The sequence below is a fragment of the Marmota monax genome, unplaced genomic scaffold (genome assembly GCF_021218885.2).
Source record: "Marmota monax isolate L192 unplaced genomic scaffold, Marmota_monax_Labrador192_F-V1.1 WCK01_AAM20220418_F8-fsc00080, whole genome shotgun sequence".
Classification (NCBI taxonomy): domain Eukaryota; kingdom Metazoa; phylum Chordata; class Mammalia; order Rodentia; family Sciuridae; genus Marmota; species Marmota monax.
The window spans coordinates 2299101-2318469 of record NW_026694750.1 but is presented as its reverse complement, the minus strand read 5'-3'; the positions used below and the strand labels follow the sequence as shown (position 1 = coordinate 2318469).

The 19369-nt window shown below is 50.5% G+C and overlaps 2 protein-coding genes across 2 annotated transcripts in view; both read right to left on the bottom strand.

Moving 5' to 3' along the window:
• Positions 1–730: 730 nt before the first annotated feature.
• Ctnnbip1 (catenin beta interacting protein 1) lies at positions 731–19298 on the bottom strand. The gene is made up of 3 exons (XM_046424898.2): positions 19184–19298; positions 18421–18511; positions 731–1066 (listed from the first exon to the last, which is right to left on the bottom strand). The coding sequence occupies exons 1-3, from the start codon at positions 19277–19279 to the stop codon at positions 1008–1010; spliced, it is 246 nt and encodes an 81-aa protein (XP_046280854.1). The 5' UTR covers positions 19280–19298; the 3' UTR covers positions 731–1007.
• The window catches only part of Lzic (leucine zipper and CTNNBIP1 domain containing), a 64092-nt gene continuing 63975 nt past the window's right edge, over positions 19253–19369 (bottom strand). The window contains exon 9 of the mRNA XM_058572677.1: positions 19253–19304. The gene's annotated coding sequence lies outside the window, so the exon portion shown is untranslated. The remainder of the gene's footprint in view (positions 19305–19369) is intronic.

The following is a 19369-nucleotide window of genomic DNA, read 5'->3' as shown; positions in this document are numbered from 1 at the left end:
TTTCTTTCTTTCTTTTTTTCCTTACAGTACTGAGAATTGAACCCAGGGCCTCACCTGTGCCAGGCAAGCACACTACCACTGAGACATTTCCTGCACAGCATGTGAGACCATGCCCACTGAGGGAAACTGGCTTGTTCCAACTCATGTAAGTAATGCTTATAAGTCCTGCCTCCTATTCACCCAGGTTCTGGGTTGCTGGAACAGAACAACACCAAGCTCCTTTGGGGCCCTATTTTCCACTGTGGATCCTGCTCGGGGTCCTGAGGATCCCTGTGCTAGTAGAGGCAGGTGGTCATTAAAGCAAATGTAATCTAAGGTGGACTCCAGCCCCCTCTATGGCAACAGGAGTCATGGGCAAGCCAATCTAATTCAAATACAAACCCAAAATATGAGAGCAGCAGCAAGCTGTTTGTGTAATAAACATTGCAAAGCGCATTTGGTTTCTTTCTTTTTTTTTTTTTTTTCAAGTCAAATATAACAACCAATGTCCCAAACCCTGTTTTCTGCATTGAGAATAAAGAAGCTGTTGATACCAGCAGGACACCTGCAGCCAATCAAAGAAAAGACCATTTCCCACTGTCAGCCAATCATAATCCTTTTCCAGTTTAAGCAGCCAATTGGGCCTCTTCACATTCCTAAAATATGACCTAAATAAAGCACCAGAGCTCGGAGAGCTTCCTAGGAAGCCTGATACCGAGGCGCAAATTTTTTAAAAAATAAGAGTCAGAAATAAAAATAAAAGGTTTCCATTGGTCAAGGTTTAAAAATAAAAAGGTTTCTTCCTGAAGCCAATCATGAGTCCATCCCTTTAAGCCAAATGAAAACGCACCACTGGTGTCTCCCTTGATGCCAGCCCTGCTGATCGGCTGTGGCAATGGCTGTTGGGGGGCTGAGGGGTAGGAGTAGGGGGAGGGAGGGATGGTGGTCTGCTGCCACTCAGCCAGCCCAGGAGCCACACAGATCTCTTGGCCCTTGACAGCTTCCAGGGTGTTCCAAGGAGTTTACAGCTATTGCCTCCGGTCCTCCGTCTCCGACCTGGAAAACGCCATCACCACATCCTCGGCACCTACAGACCAGGGGACAAGAACTGCTGATAGGCTTCTAGTGTTGGCTGCAAGCAGGACGAGGCAGGAAGGCTGCGGGAACCACCCGCCCCAGTCCCCCTGCCTCCAGTACTGTGGCACCTGCTGAATACAAAGTGCTTACCTCTGGTCTGCCCTGCAGCCTGGCCAGCAGACGGAGCCAGCAACCCTGCTGCAGGGATGCAGGAGTGAGCTCAGAGGCTCACTCAAGGTTCCACCGCTAAGAGGTGAGCCATGACCAGGACCCAGGTCTCACACCCTTGCTCCAAAGTAACCAAAGTTGGGGAGCCACTTGGGAGTTCCCCCCCTTTATTCTCTAGACTCAGGTCCTGATCGCGTTGGAGGATCTTGCCCATTATGACTTGAACAGCCTCCCTTCTTTGCAAGAGCTTATCCTTTGCCCAAACCCGACACCTGCTCAAAGGAGCTTGGCCAGCCCTTCTCAGCCTGTTGTTTTTTCTGGCTGAACAAGATATATAATGCCCACAAGCCTTGTTATTTTTCTTAATCCTGAATTTGAGATTCGGGTCCAGATACTCATGAAATCATTCCTTTGTCTTGTTATAAGACAGGCTCTGACAGGCGGCCAGAAAGGCAGGGAGGGGGCAAAGAGCTTGGAATGCTACCCTGCTCCCCCACCCGTCAAAAAGTGAGGTGACTCGTAGGTTCCTCCCTGTCCCAGGGTCCCCCTGCTCTCTCCCCCTTTTATAAAGGGTGGTTCTGTGTTGTGCCCGAACACTGACAGTCGGGCTGCCCGGGGCCTTTCTGACATACTTTTCGCCTGTGTTACCAAAGAAATTCTCCCCAGAGGGGGCGGATCAGAAAGTCAGGGACCCAAAAGGCCACCCAAGGGTGAGCTGGTATGGGAGGTACACAGCAAGGCCTCTGGCACAGGGACCAGAGTTGGCACAGTGTTGGCCATCCTGGTCCACCCCATGGAGGGGGTCCCCTCCTGACATCCCTGCCACAGGAGGGGAGGAGGCAGCCAGCATTGGGGCAGTGCTGCAGAAGGAGGGCTTAATGCAATGACATCACAAAGATGTGCCTTCATTCTCACCAGGAGCCAAGGTGGTGCTAAGGGAAATACACTGCCACCCACCCTCTCACCTTCCTGGGGTTGTGTCCTTAGCCAGCACAACCTCTATTCCTGAAAATAAAAATAAGCTTCTAGAAAGAAGCTCAAGTCATCAAGGGCCTGTTTGGATCGGGCTCCTTTGCTCGAGAAGCCCTACAGTCCTGCCCCTCTTCTAGGGAACATTCCGTTCTCACCAGGCCTGGGACTTGCAGCACCACCGCAGGCAGAATCGTCCTAGCTACGCGGACTCCACAATTACATCATACCTGCGTGGCCACCACGCTGGTTACCTAACAGAGGCTGACTTCTCGGAGTGCTGCCCCCCTCCTCCCTAAGCAGGAGGGGTTGCCACGAAACTGTGACAAGGGAGGTGTCAAGACGCCCTGGTGGCAATGAGAGGCGGCAGCCCACTCGTTTCCTTCCTCCTGCCTACCAGGCTTTCTCACAGGCTTTCTCGCGGGACCGTGGGTCTCTGCAGTGTGCTGAGGCACAAAATAGCACTGGCGCCCCAGGAGGGAACTGTCAGCAAAGGGAATGGCCACCCAGGGGCCAGGGCTTTGCAGCCCCAGCCTGCCAGGGAACCTGCCTGTCCCCCAAGAGTGGGAAAGAAGTAGCCTTCTCAAGGTCACATGGGGACCTGGTAACTATTTAAGGAGACACCTGAAACAAAAGCGTTCCAGAATCCCACCCTCCCACGCTGCCAGCTGAGTCCCTCCCTGGCTGGGAATCCAAGCCTCATTATGGAGCCTCCCACTGGTGCTGCTGGGCCGCCTACAGAAGGGGCCTTTGCTGCCCAGCCGAGCCGTCCCAAAGCACTTGCTGTTTTCCACGCCTCTGCACAAGCACCTGCCTTCCTTTGGGGCTGAGGAGGGCAGGCTCTTCCAGAGCCTTTTCTGACCTATCCTCATTATGGGCTCTTGTCATGAACTTGAAGGCCTCTAGCAGAAGATGCTGATTCTCCCTCTCCTCTTCTCGATGGAATTTGGGACAATTACAAAAAAGTTATTGAGACTCAAGCCCTTTGAGTTTCTGAATCAGGAGGGACCTCAGAGGTTGGTCTCCTGAGTCTCTCCCCCTTAGAAGGCCAGTATATGGCAGTCCCCTTGGGCACTTTCCACTGTCCTTGAAGCACCGCTGGCCAACTGTGCCTTTGGGCCAACAGCTTATTTTATTTTTTATTTTGTCACTGGGGATTGGACCTAGGGCACTCTACTCCTGAGCCACATCCCCAGCCTTTTTTTATTTTGAGACAGGGTTTTGCTAAGTTGCTAAGGGTAGCCATGAACTTGCAATCTTCCTGCCTCAGCTTTCCAAGTTGTTAGGATAACAGGATGTGCTATCAGGCCAGGATCTGAAAGCTTTACTTCTTGTTTTTATTCCTTAAAAAAAAAAAAAATACATATATATATATATATATATATATATATATATATATATTCAACATTTTAATATATATTTATGATACTATATACATATATGTATTCTAAATATATATATGTATATATTTAGTTAGTTGTAGATCGACACAACACTTTATTTTTATTTATTATTATTGTTTTTAATATTTATTCTTCAGTTTTAGGTGGACACAATATCTTTATTTTACATTCATGTGATGCTGAGGATTGAACCCAGTGCCTTGTACAGGCTAGGTGAGCACTCTACCACTGAGCCACAACCCCAGCCCTTATTTATTTATTTTTATGTGGTGCTAAGGATCAAACCCAGTGCCTCACATGTGCTAGGCAAGCACTTTACCACTGAGCCACAACCCCAGCCCCACTTCTTGTCTTCATTCTCCTAAAAAGCTCTAGGGTATATTTCTGGGATAGTCTTCCCAGTATTTGTATCTTTTACAATTTTTTTTTTTTTTTTTTGGTGCTGGGAATTGAACACCTGGGGCTCTTTGGCACTGAGATACATCCCAGTCCTTTTTTTATTTTGAGACTGAATCTCACTAAGTTGCTGAGTTTGGTTTTGAACTTGCCATCACCCTGTTAGCCTCCCAAGTCGCTGGGACTACAGGCTGCACCCCCCACCCCACCTGCCCAACTCTAACTTGGTCTTAACACTTCTACTCAATATGTGTTTTTTTTTTTAATTGTTGATGGACCTTTATTTTATTTATTTATATGCTGAGAATGGAACCCTGTACCTCACACATGCCAGGTAAGTGCAGTACCTCTGAGTCACAGCCCCCCAGCCCCTCAATACTGTTTTGAAGGTCCATTCCTGGGCAATAGGCAAGAAGAAGAAAAGGCATCCAGAACACAAAGGAAGAAGCAAAAACATCTCAATGTATAGAAAATCTGAAGGAATCTACTTTAAAAAAAATGTTAGAACTAATAAACAAGTTTCAGGGTACAAGATCAATACAAAATCAATTGTAGTAAGGCATGGTAGCCATTCCTATAATCCCATAAATTTGGGAGGCTGAAGCAGGAGGATCAAAAGTTCAAGGCCAGGTTAGGGGTGGTGGCCCATGCCTGTAATCCCGCAGATCGGCAGATCCGGAGGCTGACATAAAGCCAGCTTCAGCAAAAGTGAGGCACTAAGCAACTCAGTGAGACCCTGTCTCTAAATAAAATACAAAATAGGGCTGGGTATGTGGCTGAGTGGTCAACTGACCTGAGCTCAATCCCTGGTACCTTCCACCCCCCCCAAAAAAAAAAAAAAAAAAAAAACCAGGCCAGCCTCAGCAACTTAGTGAGACGAGACCCTGTCTCAAGATAAAAATAAGTATGGGGATGTACCCTGCGTCCAATCCCTGGTACCATGGTCAAGGGCAAAGGAATGAATCTTTATGATTGTTATGGTTTGGATCTTCAGTGCCCCAAAGGTTCCTGTGTAGAAGATGTGGTCCCTAGCTGATGGTACTATTGGGAGGTAGGGAACCTTCAGGAGGTGGGACTTGGTAGAAAGAGTTAGGTCAGTGTGGGCATGCCCTCGAAAGGGACATTGGGAAGCTGGCCCCTTCCTCTCTCTCCTCTTGTCCCCATGGTCCTGAGGTGAGCAGCTTCCCCTGCCACACATCACCACAATGCACTGTCTTGCCACAGATCCAAAGTCATAGGCCCACTGCTGCCTCCACAGACCAGGGCACCTCCACCTTGGCTGCTTAGGCCAAGAGCCCAGGCTCTCCTGACGGCCCCTCCACATGCTCCACCTACAGAGCCATGTAAATACATCTGGGGCACTACCACAGCCCCTCTCACTGGAGCCAGGTCCCTGTTGTCCTTGATTTCCCACCTGGCACCGATGATCTATTCTCCACACAGCAGCCAGAGGTATGTTTTCTATATTTGAAGTCAGTTTCTGTTACTCCTTTGCTCAAAGCCTTTCAAAGACATCTTACTCCAAAATGTCTCACCATATTCCAAGTGAATGCCAAATACCATGCTGGTCCACAAGACTCAACACACTAAGCCCTCCAGATGCCTCTTTGCCTCCTTCTGCCCCTCTACCACTCACTCTGCTCCAGTTGTGCAGGCCTGCTGGCCACACTGCAGGCAAAAGTCTCCTGCACCTCAGGACCTTTGCACTTGCTGTTTGCCTCACTGAATGCTCTTTTCCCAGTTCATCCAAGTTGGTCTGACTTGTATCCTTGTTTTACAGATAAGCAACACGAAGCTCAGAAAGCCTGCCTCAGCAACTCAGGTGGCTGAGGCGGGAACATCCCAAGTTCAATGTCAGTCTCAGCAACTTAGGGAGGCCCTAAAAAAACCTAGCAAGACTCTGTCTCAAAATAAAAAGGGCTGGGAAGGTAGCTCAGTGGGAGAGCACCCTGGGTTCAATCCCCAGTACCAAAAAAGAAAGAAAGAAAAAAAGAAGAAGAAAATTCAAAATGGAACCTGGAGAGACAACCTGGGAGAAGCACCCCCCGCCATGGCTCTCACCTGAGTGCCTGAGTTACTGGCTGGGGGGGGATGGGGGGCTGGATCTATGAAGGAGGACAGGGCAGGGCCAGGCATCCAGGGGGCCCTCCCATCCCACGCCCAATGCCAGCTTTGCCCTGGTAATGGAACTAGTCAAATGACTGGGCAGAGAAAAATGACAAATATGCAGAAGCTTAGAAAAGGGAAGGGGCCCTGCTCCGGGGGTGAGTGGGGTGGGGGGCAGACAGTGGGGTCATTGGTCTGTTTGTGAGCCAGGATGAATTCACACAGCAGCGTAGGGGCTGGCACTCACGCCTGGCCAGAACAGCTCGCAGCAGGAGCCTGTGGTCAGGAGAAAGGACCCAAAGTCTGCTGAGAATCCCTCTGGCTATTTAAGGCTCCATGCTGAAGTGTTTCCAGGGTCTTTTCGTGAACGTGTCAGGCAGCTTGATGTGCTTCCTGAACTGAGAATGTGTCCCTATGGGCCAGGGAGGGTTAGAGTTGGGTCAGTGAGAGGGGATGGAATAGCAGGAAGGAGGAGCATGAAGCCAGACAATGGTGCTGGGGCACGTGTGCAGCCAAGGGGTCCCACAGCCTGGCCCAGGCAAACCAGTGCAGCCCCCATGCTTTCCCAGGACCTTCCGGTGAGCTCAGTGCACATTCGCCCCGAACCTGCACACTGCGAAACAGAGTGGCCCAGGCCATGTGGAAACATGGCCTTATCTTCAGTCCTGCCCCCACCTCCAAAGCATCCCCCAGACCTGTCTATGGCAGACTCCCTGCAGCTGTCCTCCCCAGGAGGCTCTGTCCCCCATGAGGGCAGGGATCTTCTGACTATGTGCTTTCTGCCTTCATTCATCACAGCACCTTGGTACAGGAAGGACAAGCTGATTTGCTGTCCCATTCCCCAGTCTTGGGGATCCTGCAAAGCCCAGCTTTGAGTCAGGTGCACAAGGTTGGCCAGAGAGGAAAAGAACAACCCTGAAAGCAAACACTACTTCAAACACTGATGAGGTACAAGGCCTTGCTTGGCTCCCAAGGGCTGCAAATGCCAAGACCCCACAGACCAGGCAGGGCAAGGCCCCACACAGATGTCACTGGAGAAAAGGGGGGACTCACAGGAATATCATTAGCCTGGTGATGCCCATATTACCAGATTCAGAGCCAGGGGCTCCTCCAAGACCAACTGCTTGAGAACCAAAAGGACTCTGGGGACAGGGTGCCTCTGCTTGCCCTCCCAAAGAACTCTGGAATCGTATCACCCCTTGGTAGCTGAAGTTTCTCAGGTCAATTCCAGTGTCGATATTCCTGCAATGGGCCTTGCACCTGCCTAGTTAGGGTACAACTTAGAGACCCAAAAAGCTCAGAAATAAACCCTGAAACCCCAGACACTCCACATTTCTGTGGCTGATGGAGGAAGCCCCTTTGCAAGCCACCATTAGCCAAGGGAGCTAACCTCAGCTAAGTGTTTCCAAATTATCCAGGAACGCACCTGCCAAGTCCAGGGCCCATCCTGGGCACACAAAGCAGACCACACTATTGTGAAGAAACCTCCACAGGCTGCCAGTTGGCCAGGGCAATTGCCACCCTGGGTGCTTCAGGCCCTTCTCTGACCACGTGAGTTTGGGTTGCAGCACCTCCTCCTGCGTGAGCTCATTATCTTGCTTGAATGCCAACCAACATCTGCTACCTGCTAGCCAACACGGCAACTGCTCAGCTACCAGCTCTGGGGAAATACTGCCTAGAAAAACAGGTCCTCCAAAGGAAGGAGCTTCTGGGAGGGATAAGACTGGGGTGCCACCCTGGACTTGCCTCCTCCCAGGTGAGCTGACACCCATAGGGTGCCATGTACTGTTTTGGGGAGCCCAGGGCTATGAGCCAAGTGTTCTATACATCTCAACTCTGGTGTCCCAAGTTCCCAAGGGACAGCTTTTACCCAGAAGCAGCATGACACTTCAGTTGCTATGGCAACAGTGGCCACTGATTCACCAAGGTCTCAGCAGCCAGAGCAGCGCTAGGCTCAGTGGCGCCTGCTGGCTCCAGGACAACCACCACCATCACGAGCACATGAAGCCGCAGGAGACGGGGCTGTAGAGGGCAGTGCTGCCACATGCAGGTAGAGATGCCCTGCTGGCTCCAGCAGAAGCCTTGGGCCTCCTGGGCTGGACAACAAGGCTCAGGAGGCAGCACCCAGGGTCCAACGGGAGGCACCAGCTGGGACCTGGCTTGGGCCTTGCCCTGCCTATCTGAGCATCCCATGGAAGCCCCTGAACATCCAGTCTCAGTTCACTCATCTGCAAAACGTGATGAAGGGCATCTACCCCACCCATCCATCTGGCCACGGAATAGCATCTAGCCTACAGCATTACGAACAACATCTGGGAGGTCATGTTGGGGCTCTGCTCTGCCTGCTACTGTTCTAATTCCAGATGTGACTCCCAAGCCCCTCCCTTGTTCTCAACCTCCCATCCCACCGATACTCACACTCACACCCTTTGTGGCTGGTACTCCCAAGTGAGGTCCTCATTCTCTTCATCTGAATTTTTGTTTCCTCAAAACATAAGCTCTCCTAGACCACACAAACTAACTATGCCCAAAGGGACAGAACATGGGAGGAAGGGTTGCCCATCCCTCCAGGAGTCAGGGACAACCAGGTCATAACCTACAGTCTTGCTGGGTCCTCAAGTTTTAGATTCTAGGCATCAAAGTCACCTTGGGGGTTTGCTTTGTGTTGAGATGAGGTATCATCATGTTGCCCAGACTGGCTTCCAATTCCCTGAACTCGAGTAGTCCTCCTGCCTCAGCCTCCTGAGCCACCACACCTGGCTCACTTAAAATGCAGACTCCCAGGCTCCCTGGCAGGCACTCTGATTCAGATGGGCTGGGATAGGGGGAGCGACTGGGATTCTGAATTCTTCACAAATACGGTTGGTGACTCAGGTGCAGTGGTCTATGAACCACACTGAAAACTTGAAGCTTCAGGCTGTCCTTGACCTCCACTCCACCCTGAGCTGCTGCCATTCTCAGCCAACAGTTCTAAGGTCTCTGAGGCTTCAGGGTTTATTTCTGAGCTTTGTGGGTCTCTAGGTTGTGCCTTCACTAGGCAAGTATCTTCTCAGAGACATCAGTTCTCACTGCTTCTTCCCAGGCTCTGCCAAAGGACCTCTGGGAAAAGGGCTCCACTGGCAAGTGACCTGCTGACCCTCTCCTTCCCTCAGAGCTCTACTCTGCCCCTCCTCACACGGACCCTGGTGTAGCACCCTCCCCATGCGCAGCCTACTTTCCCTGGGACACCCTCGTTTGACTCCTCTCCCATACCCACAATCCTATGTGCTTCCACCTGAGCCATGGCCCACTCCCTCCTGGATGCCCATGGGCACCTCCCATTCAGAACTTAGACCCACTCCCCTGCTTCCTATCATGTCAGCTGCTTAGCCCTAAATGTCCCACCATCTCTGGAATGTGTCCATATCACCTGGACATCCCTGTAACCTAACTGCTGCCCTGGGAACTTGCCCCAATGCCCACTCTGGACCATGAACCAATGGGCCATTCTTCCTCTTGAGGTGGGTGGTGACTCCATGAGGCTTTGGAATAAGCCCAAGCAGAGGCATCTGCTTTTCCACCCACTCTCGGTCCCCCCAGCAACCACACACCAGACTCTTAGGGGATGTGGAAACACCCTAACGCTTGCACATGTCTGGGCCGGCTGCAGGGGCTCTGCTGGCCGGCAGTCCCTTCCCTCCCCCTAGGTTGTCTGCAGGTGCCTCTCCCTGCGTCCTTCAGGAGCAGTGCAGACAGCACCTTCCCTGGGTTGCTTCCCCTCCGTCAGAACCAGTCACACTGTATCTCACCTGAAGCTCTTCCACATGTTCACATGTCTGCATGTCCTGGTGGACCAGCAGCAAGAGGACAGGGCTGTCCTGAGACTACACAGAGCTCGCAGTAACCAGGGACTAAGGTGAGAAGAACTGTTCAACTGCTGGGCTGGGCAGCCCCTCAGGGCCCCCTAAGAGGCCCCTCTGCGAGAGGGATGCGAGAGTCCTGGGGGGGGGGCGCAGGCCCACTGGGCTCCTTCTCAGTTCTCAACAACAGAACCTTCACGCTGGGTGACAAAGGTCAGAGCAGCCCTCTGTGAGCCAGAACCAGAATGTGATGAAGCAGCTGGGCCTGTGCCTCCCACATTCCTTGCCTTTTCTTGAGATTGGTTTTCTGTTTTTCAATGACACAGGTCATACCCCAAGTCCCGGTTGATTTCGGTTTGATTCAATGTACACATGACTTCTGGCTCCGCTGTTATTGGGTTATAGGTAATTCTCATGTAAGTCTTGATTAAAGTTAAAAGAAGATGAGTTTCCCATCCCAGAGCCAGGAATTCTCTCTGGACCTGACTCTAATTTCAGTGCCAAGTTCCCTGTTGCCTGGGGCCTCTGGGAGAAGCCTTGAAGCCATGAATGGGCAGAAAGGAGACCAGAAACCCCAGCAGAGGGCTGTGTGGTGCAGAGAAGCCCAGCTGGTTGCCCAGGGAGGAGCCACCAGAGCAACTAGGCCTCCTCAAGGAGGCGGGGCTGCTCAACCTCAGAATCCAACTAACACCTGCTCTGGGCCAAAAGCCGGACAAGAGCTGAATGTGACCATGAACACAGCACAGACCCCAGCCCCACGGGACTCCTGACACAGTGTGATCACAGCTCCACAAAAGGAAAGTGAGGGTCCGGCTCTAGGAGCCAGAGGGGAGGCAGCCGATGACCCTGGACTCGGGAAAGGCTTCATGAAGGACTAGAAAGAACAGAGGCTGGAAGAGAGTGGGGTGGACTCCAGAGAACTTTCCACACTGGCTGGAAAGTAGTAAAGATCTTGGCACCACCCCCACCCGAAGGGCGCTGCAAGGGTTCAACGGGTAGGAACAGAGCCAAACGAGGGGGAGCCACTTCCTTGGAGCGCTGGTCCCTGACTGTTTGCTGTGATCACAGTTATTTTAACAAGGTTCCCAGTGTAACCCTGAGACCGAAGGACCTATTTTAGGCTCTCTGGCAGCATAACTTGAACCAGCAGCCCCAGCCTCTGCAGGGAAAAAGCCAGCAGGAATTACCTGGACGTCTCCTGGCGAAAGTATGACCATGGAGATGCCACAGAAGCCGAGGGAGCCATGTGCCAGCACAGCTCCCAAGGGCAAGGAAAGGGGCAGAGGCACATCAGGTTATTTCCCTGGGAGGCCCCCAGGCAGAGAAAGGACTATGCTACTCCTGATCTACCTTAAAACATGACAGGAGGATTACCCACAGTATTGGTGAATGCTGGGTATGCCCAGACCCCACACTAGGCTGCCTTTGTGGCCTTGAGCTATGTAACCTTTCAGCCGGTTTTCTCATCTTGCAAATGGGGCCCTGGCAGCACCTACAGAACAGGCTATAGTGAGAAGTATTTGGGATACATCTCCTATGCTGTATGGCAAGGAACCTGCCACATCAGACAAGTTTAATGAATGTTTTCCATTGTTTTGATTAATGGCAGAATGGAACCAAAGATCCAACAGGAAGGTACTGGCATAGCCATTTGGCTGTATATTATGCAACCCCTAAAACATTTTCTTGGAAGTTGTTTAGGAGCACAGTAAAGTTACCATAAGTAATACATGGATGCTGAAATGAGTATTTAGCCAGGTGTGATGGTGCATGCCTGTAATCCCGTGATGTAGGAGGCTCAGGTAGGAAGAGCAGTTTTAGGCCAGCCTTAGCAATTTAGCGAGGCCCCGAGCAACTTAGTGAGAACCTGTCTCAAAACTTTAAAAAAGGCTTAGTGGTTAAGTGATCCTGCATTCAATTTCCTGTATCAAAAAAAAAAAAAAAAAAAAAGAGCATCGAAGGCTGGGTTGTGGCTCAGCAGTAGAGTGCACACCTAGCACAGTGAGGCCCTAGGTTTAATCCTCAGCACCACATAAAAATAAATAAATAAAGGTATTGTGTCCAACTACAACTAAAAAATAAATATTAAAAAAGAGTATTTAAATATAAACTATACATCCCAACTTTATGACGTGCATATTTTTAAAACTCTGCCAGCAAACTGAAGGAATGATGAATAGTGGTTATAGCTGAGCATAGGATTCAATTCTTTCAACTTTTCTGCTGTTTCTACCTCTCTCCAGTTTTCTGCAATGACCACGCATATATGATAACCAGGAGAAAGGATCAATATGCATTCCAGTGGGGGCGGCCCTGTGATGAGAAAGGAAAGCTCAGCACTACCTGTCTGCTTTGCAAACCTGCAGCCCTTCCCCGCTGCCCACAGCTGCCCTTCGCAGCAAGGCGACCTTCTTGGAGAGGTATTGATTTCCTTTGATTCAAAACATGAGTCCTCTTGGCTGTCAGGTCTGCTCGACCAACTTCAGAGACAGGAGACGGCACTCACAGAATTTTCTGCCTTTCTGGTAGACCTCTGGTTCCCATCCTGCTGTGTTCAAGAACCAAGGGCCTGCCAGGTGCAGTGGTGCACACCTGTAATCCCAGCACCTCGGGAGGCTGAGGCAGGAGGTTTGCAAGTTCAAAACCAGCCTTAGCAAGTTAGTGAGGCCCTAAGCAACTTAGCAAGACCCTGTCTCAAAATAAAAAATAAAGAGGCTGGGCTGGGGATGTGGCTCAAGTGGTAGCGCGCTCGCCTGGCATGCGTGCGGCCCGGGTTCGATCCTCAGCACCACATACAAACAAAGATGTTGTGTCCGCCGAAAACTAAAAAATAAACATTAAAATTAAAAAAAAAAAAATCTAAAAAAAAAAAATTAAAAAAAAAAATAAATAAAGAGGCTGAGATGTGGCTCAGTAATTAAGAGCCTCTGGGTTTGATCTCTGGTACAAAAAAAAAAACAGAAACAAGGTTCTAAGGGGCCCACCCAGGCCTAGGCCCAAGCTCAAGGAGCTCAGTGTCCAATCAACAGAGGGACCAGGAGACAGCATGGGAGTAGAGGAGCCAAGGTGTATGTGACAGGCCTGATCCAGGCTGTGGAGGTAAGTGTTTAGAACTGGGCTTCTGGATGCCAGGGCAAACATGGAGGCAGAAAGGGGTGAACACACAGGCCTGAGTCAAGAGTCAAAGCCATTCACTATGGCCATTTATGTTTTGAGTGAGGGGGTGGGCTCAGGGTGAACTGGGGTCTTGCTCATTATGCTAAGAGGACCGGAGTCCCTTAAGGCAGCAGGGAGCCACTGAAAGATTTTAAGTGGGAGAGAAACCTACTGATGTCCCTTTGAACCTCTAAAAGTCACTCTGGCCATGTAGAGGGTAGCACAGGGGGAAAGACAAGCCAAGATACCAGTGAGGAGCTCTTTGCAGCAACTGAGAGGAGAATGAAGACCAGAACAAGGGTCCAAATAAGAGGGAGAGAATGAGCTGGGCACAGTTGCGCACCCCTATAATCCCAGAGGCTTGGGAGGCTGAGGCAGGAGGATCACGAGCCAGCTTCAGCAAAAGTGAGGCACTAAGCAGCTCAGTGAGAACTCTCTCTCAATAAAATACAACATGGGGCTGGGGATGTGGCTCAATAGTCGAGTGCCCGGAGTTCAATCCCTGGTACTCCCTTACCACCACCAAAAAAAGAGGGAGAGGACAAAGCAGATTTGGGAATAATAAGGTAGGAGAGTCCAAAGGACTTGGTACCTATGGGGTTGCTGGGAAAGAGTCCAGGCTGAGCCCTGGTCTCTGGGTGTCTGTTAGGAAAACAGGTGGAAGAACAGATTCTTGGTGGGGAGAGGGTAAGAGTTAGATCTGCTGAGTGTGGGGAGACTGTGCCAAGCCGTATGGTTGACAGCCACACAGGAAGGTCTAGGTCAGGAAAGGTGTCTGGATTGAGGGAATATGTTTGGAAGGTACTGACCTGAGCTGTCTGTTGAAGGCACAGGGACATATGTGATCACCTAGGGAAACTGTGTGAGGCAGAGAAAATAGGACAGAGGGCAGAAGCTGGAGGACAGCACAGAGGGAGAAGAGAGCAATGGGCAGAGAAAGGAAAAAAGGGGTCATGGAGGAAAGGGAGAGGCAGAGGCCAGAGGAGCTTAGGACCTGGAGATTGACCATTTAGTACTGAGAGGCCACTGGGCCCTCTACTAGAACCACTTGGTCAGGCCTTAAGGTATAGGCCTATGTCCCAGGGTCTCTAGCAGCCGTCCATCTTCAGCAAACGTGGCTGGACTGTGATGAGATGCTCAGGTACTAGATCCCTCCAGCCCTGGAAGGTAGGTAAGTGTGGCCTAAAGGTTGTGTCTGGACCCACAGAGACAATGCTGAGTGCTGTCCTGTGGGCGCCGAGAGGAAACCTAGGAGAGGCTCAGGGAGCCCGGGATCTCATCTAAGTCTAGGGTGGAGCAGCTTGCCATCTGCTGAGAGACAGCACCACCTAGTGGGCAGGAGGAGCTCAAGCCAGCCTTCTCATCTCAAGGCTCCAAGCCTTTGGGGCTCTGCCCATTGTGTCCCTAGTCCTACCCAGTGTCCTGGGGGCACCAATTCAGGCTTTGGCCACAGGGCAGGGCCTGAGCCTCTGAAAGCAGGATACTCTGCTATCAGTTGAGATCGGCTCTGCCAATGGAGAAAGTGGCAGGTTAGAATTTTAGCAGAGATCAATTTGGCCCCGTAGTATGGGCACAAATGCAGACTTCTGGCTTAGACCTGCACAGTATGAGAGATGAGACTGAGACTCTGTTGTTGTGTATTTGTGGTGTCTTTAGGCACACATACAAAATAACAGGTTTGTGAAACTTCTTCTGGCACAGCTACCCCTCCCTTTAATTCAGCCATGTAATTCTCTGGGACTCCTGCAGCAGCATGTGCTTCAGGCCTCCACAGCCAGGTCAGAGGGGACCTTCCTTCCCAGAAGGGAAGGGGCAGGCTTCAGGGTACCCCAGCAGCAGAGAATCATGTCATCCACCCTCTTCTCAGTGATTCTTTCTGAGCGTTCCTTGGCTCAAGTTTTGGCTCCTAGAGCCCCTTGCTCCAGAAAGGGAAGTGTATTTGGATGCCACACACCCAGCAGGGCCCAGATTCCAGTGCTGGCATAGCTGACCACCCAACAGTCTAGTAAATCCTGGCTGCTCAGCAGTTTGGGGGCCCAGGCAACAGCGAGGTGAGGTCAACACAACCTTCTTTCACAACTCAGCAGAACTCCTTTTACTCTCAACTCTTGGTTCAGTTATATGAGATAAAGAATTCTATTAAAAATATTTTTGGTAAATATTTATTTTTTAGTTATAGGTGGACGTAATATCTTTATTTTATTTTTATGGTGCTGAGGATCAAACCCAGTGCCTCACACATGCTAGGCAAGCATTCTACCTCTGAGCCACAACCTCAACCCTATTGAAAATATGTTTTAAAAGATATTAAAATATTTAAAAAATGTTTTTTAAATATTTATTCTCAAGTTTTAGGTGGACACAATATCTTTATTTTATATTTATGTGGTTCTGAGGATCAAACCCAGGGCATCGTGCGTGCTAGGCGAGCACTCTACCACTGAGCCACAACCCCAGACCCCTAAAAATATATATATATTTAAAAAATTTTTTTTTAGTTGTAGATGAACACAATGCTTTGTTTATTTATTTTATGTGGTGCTGAAGATTGAACCCAGGGCCTCACACATTATAGGCAAGTGCTCTACCACTGAGCTACAATCCCAGCCCCCCTTAAAAATATATTTAAAAAAAAATATTTAAAAAATATTTTTAAGGCCTGGAGGTATGATTTAGTGGTAAAGCATTTGTCTAGCATGCATGAAGTCCTGAGTTTGACCCCCAACACCAGGGAAAAAAATGATGAGCACATGGCACATGCCTATAATCCCAGTGACTCAAGAAGCTAAGGCAGGAGGATTACAAATTCAAGGTCAGACTCAGCAACTCAGCGAGGCCCTCAGCAACTTGTCTCAAAATAAAAAATAAAAAGGATTGATGATGTAGCTCAGTGGTTAAGTACCCCCTGGATTCAATCCCTAGCACAAAAATTTAAAAAAAAAAAATTTTTTTAAATATATTTTTAAGGCCAGGGGCTATGGTTTAGTGGTAAAAGTCCACAGCTAGCACATATAAGGTCCTGGGCTTGATCCCCAGCATCAGAAGAAAAAAAAAATTCTGTGAATGTCAGCACATGCCTGTAAACCCAACAACCCAAGAGTCTGAGGTAAGAGGATTATAAATTTAAGGCCAGTCTCAGCAACTTAACTAGATTCTGTCTCAAAAATAAAAAAGGACTGAGCGAGGTATAGTGGCACCAGCAACTAAGGAGGCTGAGGCAGGAGGATTGCAAGTTTGAGGCCAGTCTCTTCAACTTAGCAAGACCCTCAGCAACTTAGTGAGACAGTCTCAAAATAAAAAAATAAAAAGACTGAGCTGCCTGTGGTGGTATATGTTTGTAATTCCAACAACTAGGAAAGTTGAAACATGAGGGTCACAAGGTTAAGGTCAGCTTGGGTGACTCAGAGACACTAAGCAACTTCATGAGACCCTGTCTCAAAATAAAAAAATAAAAAGGGCTGGTGATATGGCTCAGTGGTAAAACATCCCTGGATTCAATCCCTGGTACCAAACAAAACAAAACAAATAAAAAAACAAAACAAAAAACCCCAGTGCCAAAAAAAAAATTTTTTTTGACTACCTCTTATTGCAAAAAGAACGTATGAACAATGGCAAAAATTAGTTTTATAAAACTAAGCCTGGTGCTGTGGTGCATGCTTGTAATCCCATTTACTTGGGAGGCTGAGTGAGGAGGACAGCAAGTTCCAGGCCAGCCTGGGCAACTCCGTAGTACAGCTGTATTAGCAAGCATGCGAGGCCCTCACTTGATCTCCAGCACCACACACAAAATAACAGCCCAGGGAGCTTAAGTGGTGGGGACTCTGTGGTTCTGTCATTATAGTCCCACAACTTACCTTGATTTTCTATTAAGAGCTCCTGTAGGGCTGGGGTGTGGCTCAGTCGTAAAGCACTTCCCTAGTGTGCCCAAGGTTCTGGGTTCCATCCCCAGCACCACAAAAGGAAAAAAAGGTTTCCACTAAAGATGCCCTTACCACTCCACCACTCTCACTCAAGCTCTGGTTGACTCAGTGACCCAGGATCAAGTGGGGAGGAAGGTGAGTCCACAGGGACTACAAAGCCTGAGGTTTTCAGGTAGAGCTGGCTCAGAGGCCAGCAGAGACTCCCACACTGGAAACCTAAACCAGCCCTGGAGGAAGGAGGTCTTTCCCACGAGACCCTGGGAGGGCGGAGCACCTGGCACACAGGCTGGGCTGTGGCAGTGGTTAGGGCACAGCTCTCTGGGACGGGCACGCCCAGGCAGGTTATACATGGTAAGTGGTGTCTAGGGAACTACTGGAACCATTGGAGTGCCCAGAAGGTTTCTGCTGAGTTGAGTCCACATTCTGGGTCACACCCAGTGTCAGTGCTTTAGAACGTGCTCCCATGCCAGGGCAGAGCCCAAGACATTCAGGAGAACCAGGGCGGCAGCCCTGGGTGCCAGATCAGCTGTATCCCCAGCAGCCTCACCACACAGCCAACAGCGTCAGCACTCTGCTCCTGGGAGCCTGCTCACGTCTGGACATGCCACAGGCTGGAAGACTTCATGACCAATAATCCCATGAAGCATGAACAGAATACCAGGAAAGGACTAATTGGAGATGCTGGTCAGAATACTGGGGTACAGTACAGAACACCGAGGATGTGGCTCAGTGGTACAGCACTTGCTCACATGTGTGAGGCACTGGCAAAGTACTGCCCCCCCCCCCAAAAAAAAAAAAGAATACTGGACTACAGTGTTAGGACAAGCCTTCCAAGAGAGGCAGTACTTGATAAGTGGCCATGGGATGCAGAGCTGCCCAGCAGCCTCACTGGTTACAGGAGCGAGGACAGATAGTAAATGGCTGCTCTAGTTGGGCTGTGAGTTGCACCCCAGTTTGCACTGGCTATATGACCAACAGCAATGACATTGCTGCTAAGCCTAGTTTCCTTGCCTGTTAACTGGAAGTAAAACAAATAGCAGCAACACCATAAACACTGTTATTCATGATCATGAGAATTGTCTGGGCATCCCTTCTGGCTAGAGCCAGGATCACACCAGTCACAGCATGGCCTATGCCCACGGTTAAGGAAATGCAAGCAGACCCCCTGCAGTTACAAGGGCTCCCATACACTTCCATTCCTTGCATCCTCCAGGCCTAAAAAGGAACCCCACCGTTTGCCTTATTGGGTGCTCAGCTCCTACTGGGGGAAGAAGATGGGACCAGGTAGGAGGATCCATCTGTGGAAGAGAAGGGGCTGTGGCCCCGTTTGTCCCAAGTCCATCTTTCTAAAGAACCACTGCTCAATGCCCTGGGAAGGACTTGGCTGGCCCCCGGCCCCTGACTCACCCTGGTCGATAGAGTGCTGTGGCAGCTGGCTGAGCTGGCTGCTGACCACTCCCGCGTAGGTGCGCAGGAACTCCTCCTCGCTGGCTGTCAGCTGCAGGGTGAGAGCACAGCAGTGAGGGCAGCAAGCACCTGCTCCCTGAAAGGCCCCTCCCGGGCCGCCTGATCCCAGTGGAGGCTCCTCCTTGGCTCCCTGGGCCTCCAGTACTGAGATCTGACCTCTCTAGTCCAAAGCAGCCCAACCCCTCCCACCCTGAATACTTAGTCCCTGAGGCCCACAGGCTTGGGTATTTGGGTTGAATCTGACTGTAGCATCTGGTCTGACATAGGCCAGTGGGAAGGCGTAGGCCCTGCCTAGAGAGTTGATGGATGGCCAATGGGCAATTCTGAATCCCTCCTTCTTCCCAAAAACTTCCCTGCACCTGCAGGTCTGCTGTCCCCTCAGTGCCCAGCTGCCGTTTGCATGCCCCTGGGACAGAAGCCTCACAGGAATCAGCAGGGAAGAAAAATAGAAGGTCAGGGCCTTGAGGCCCTTGTCCACCCGGCTCAAGCATAGCACAGAGTGGGAGGCTGCCCCAGTGGCACTCTCAGAACTGGACATGCTGGGCTCTGTGCCTGGGAGGCCTATACTAGCCACAGAGCTGAATTACAGGCCCAGCTGCCTCCTCCTCAGACCACAGTGACCCAGGAGGGGGATCAGTCCCCTGCTTCAAGGCAGCCAGTTCCCTCCCTGGGAAGCCTGGTGCTCGCCCCCGCAGGCACTCACGTTTGATCCCATCTTCCTCAGCATGAGCAGCACTCGAACCTTCTGCTGAATGTACATCTCCTCCGGACTCTTCCCGGGTGCTCCTTCACGGTTCATCCCCCTGGCCCAGCTCTTGGGACTCCTGTGGGGTCAGGTAGACATTGAAGGGTCAGGGGTCAGGGTGAGACATGCTGATATAGTCACCTG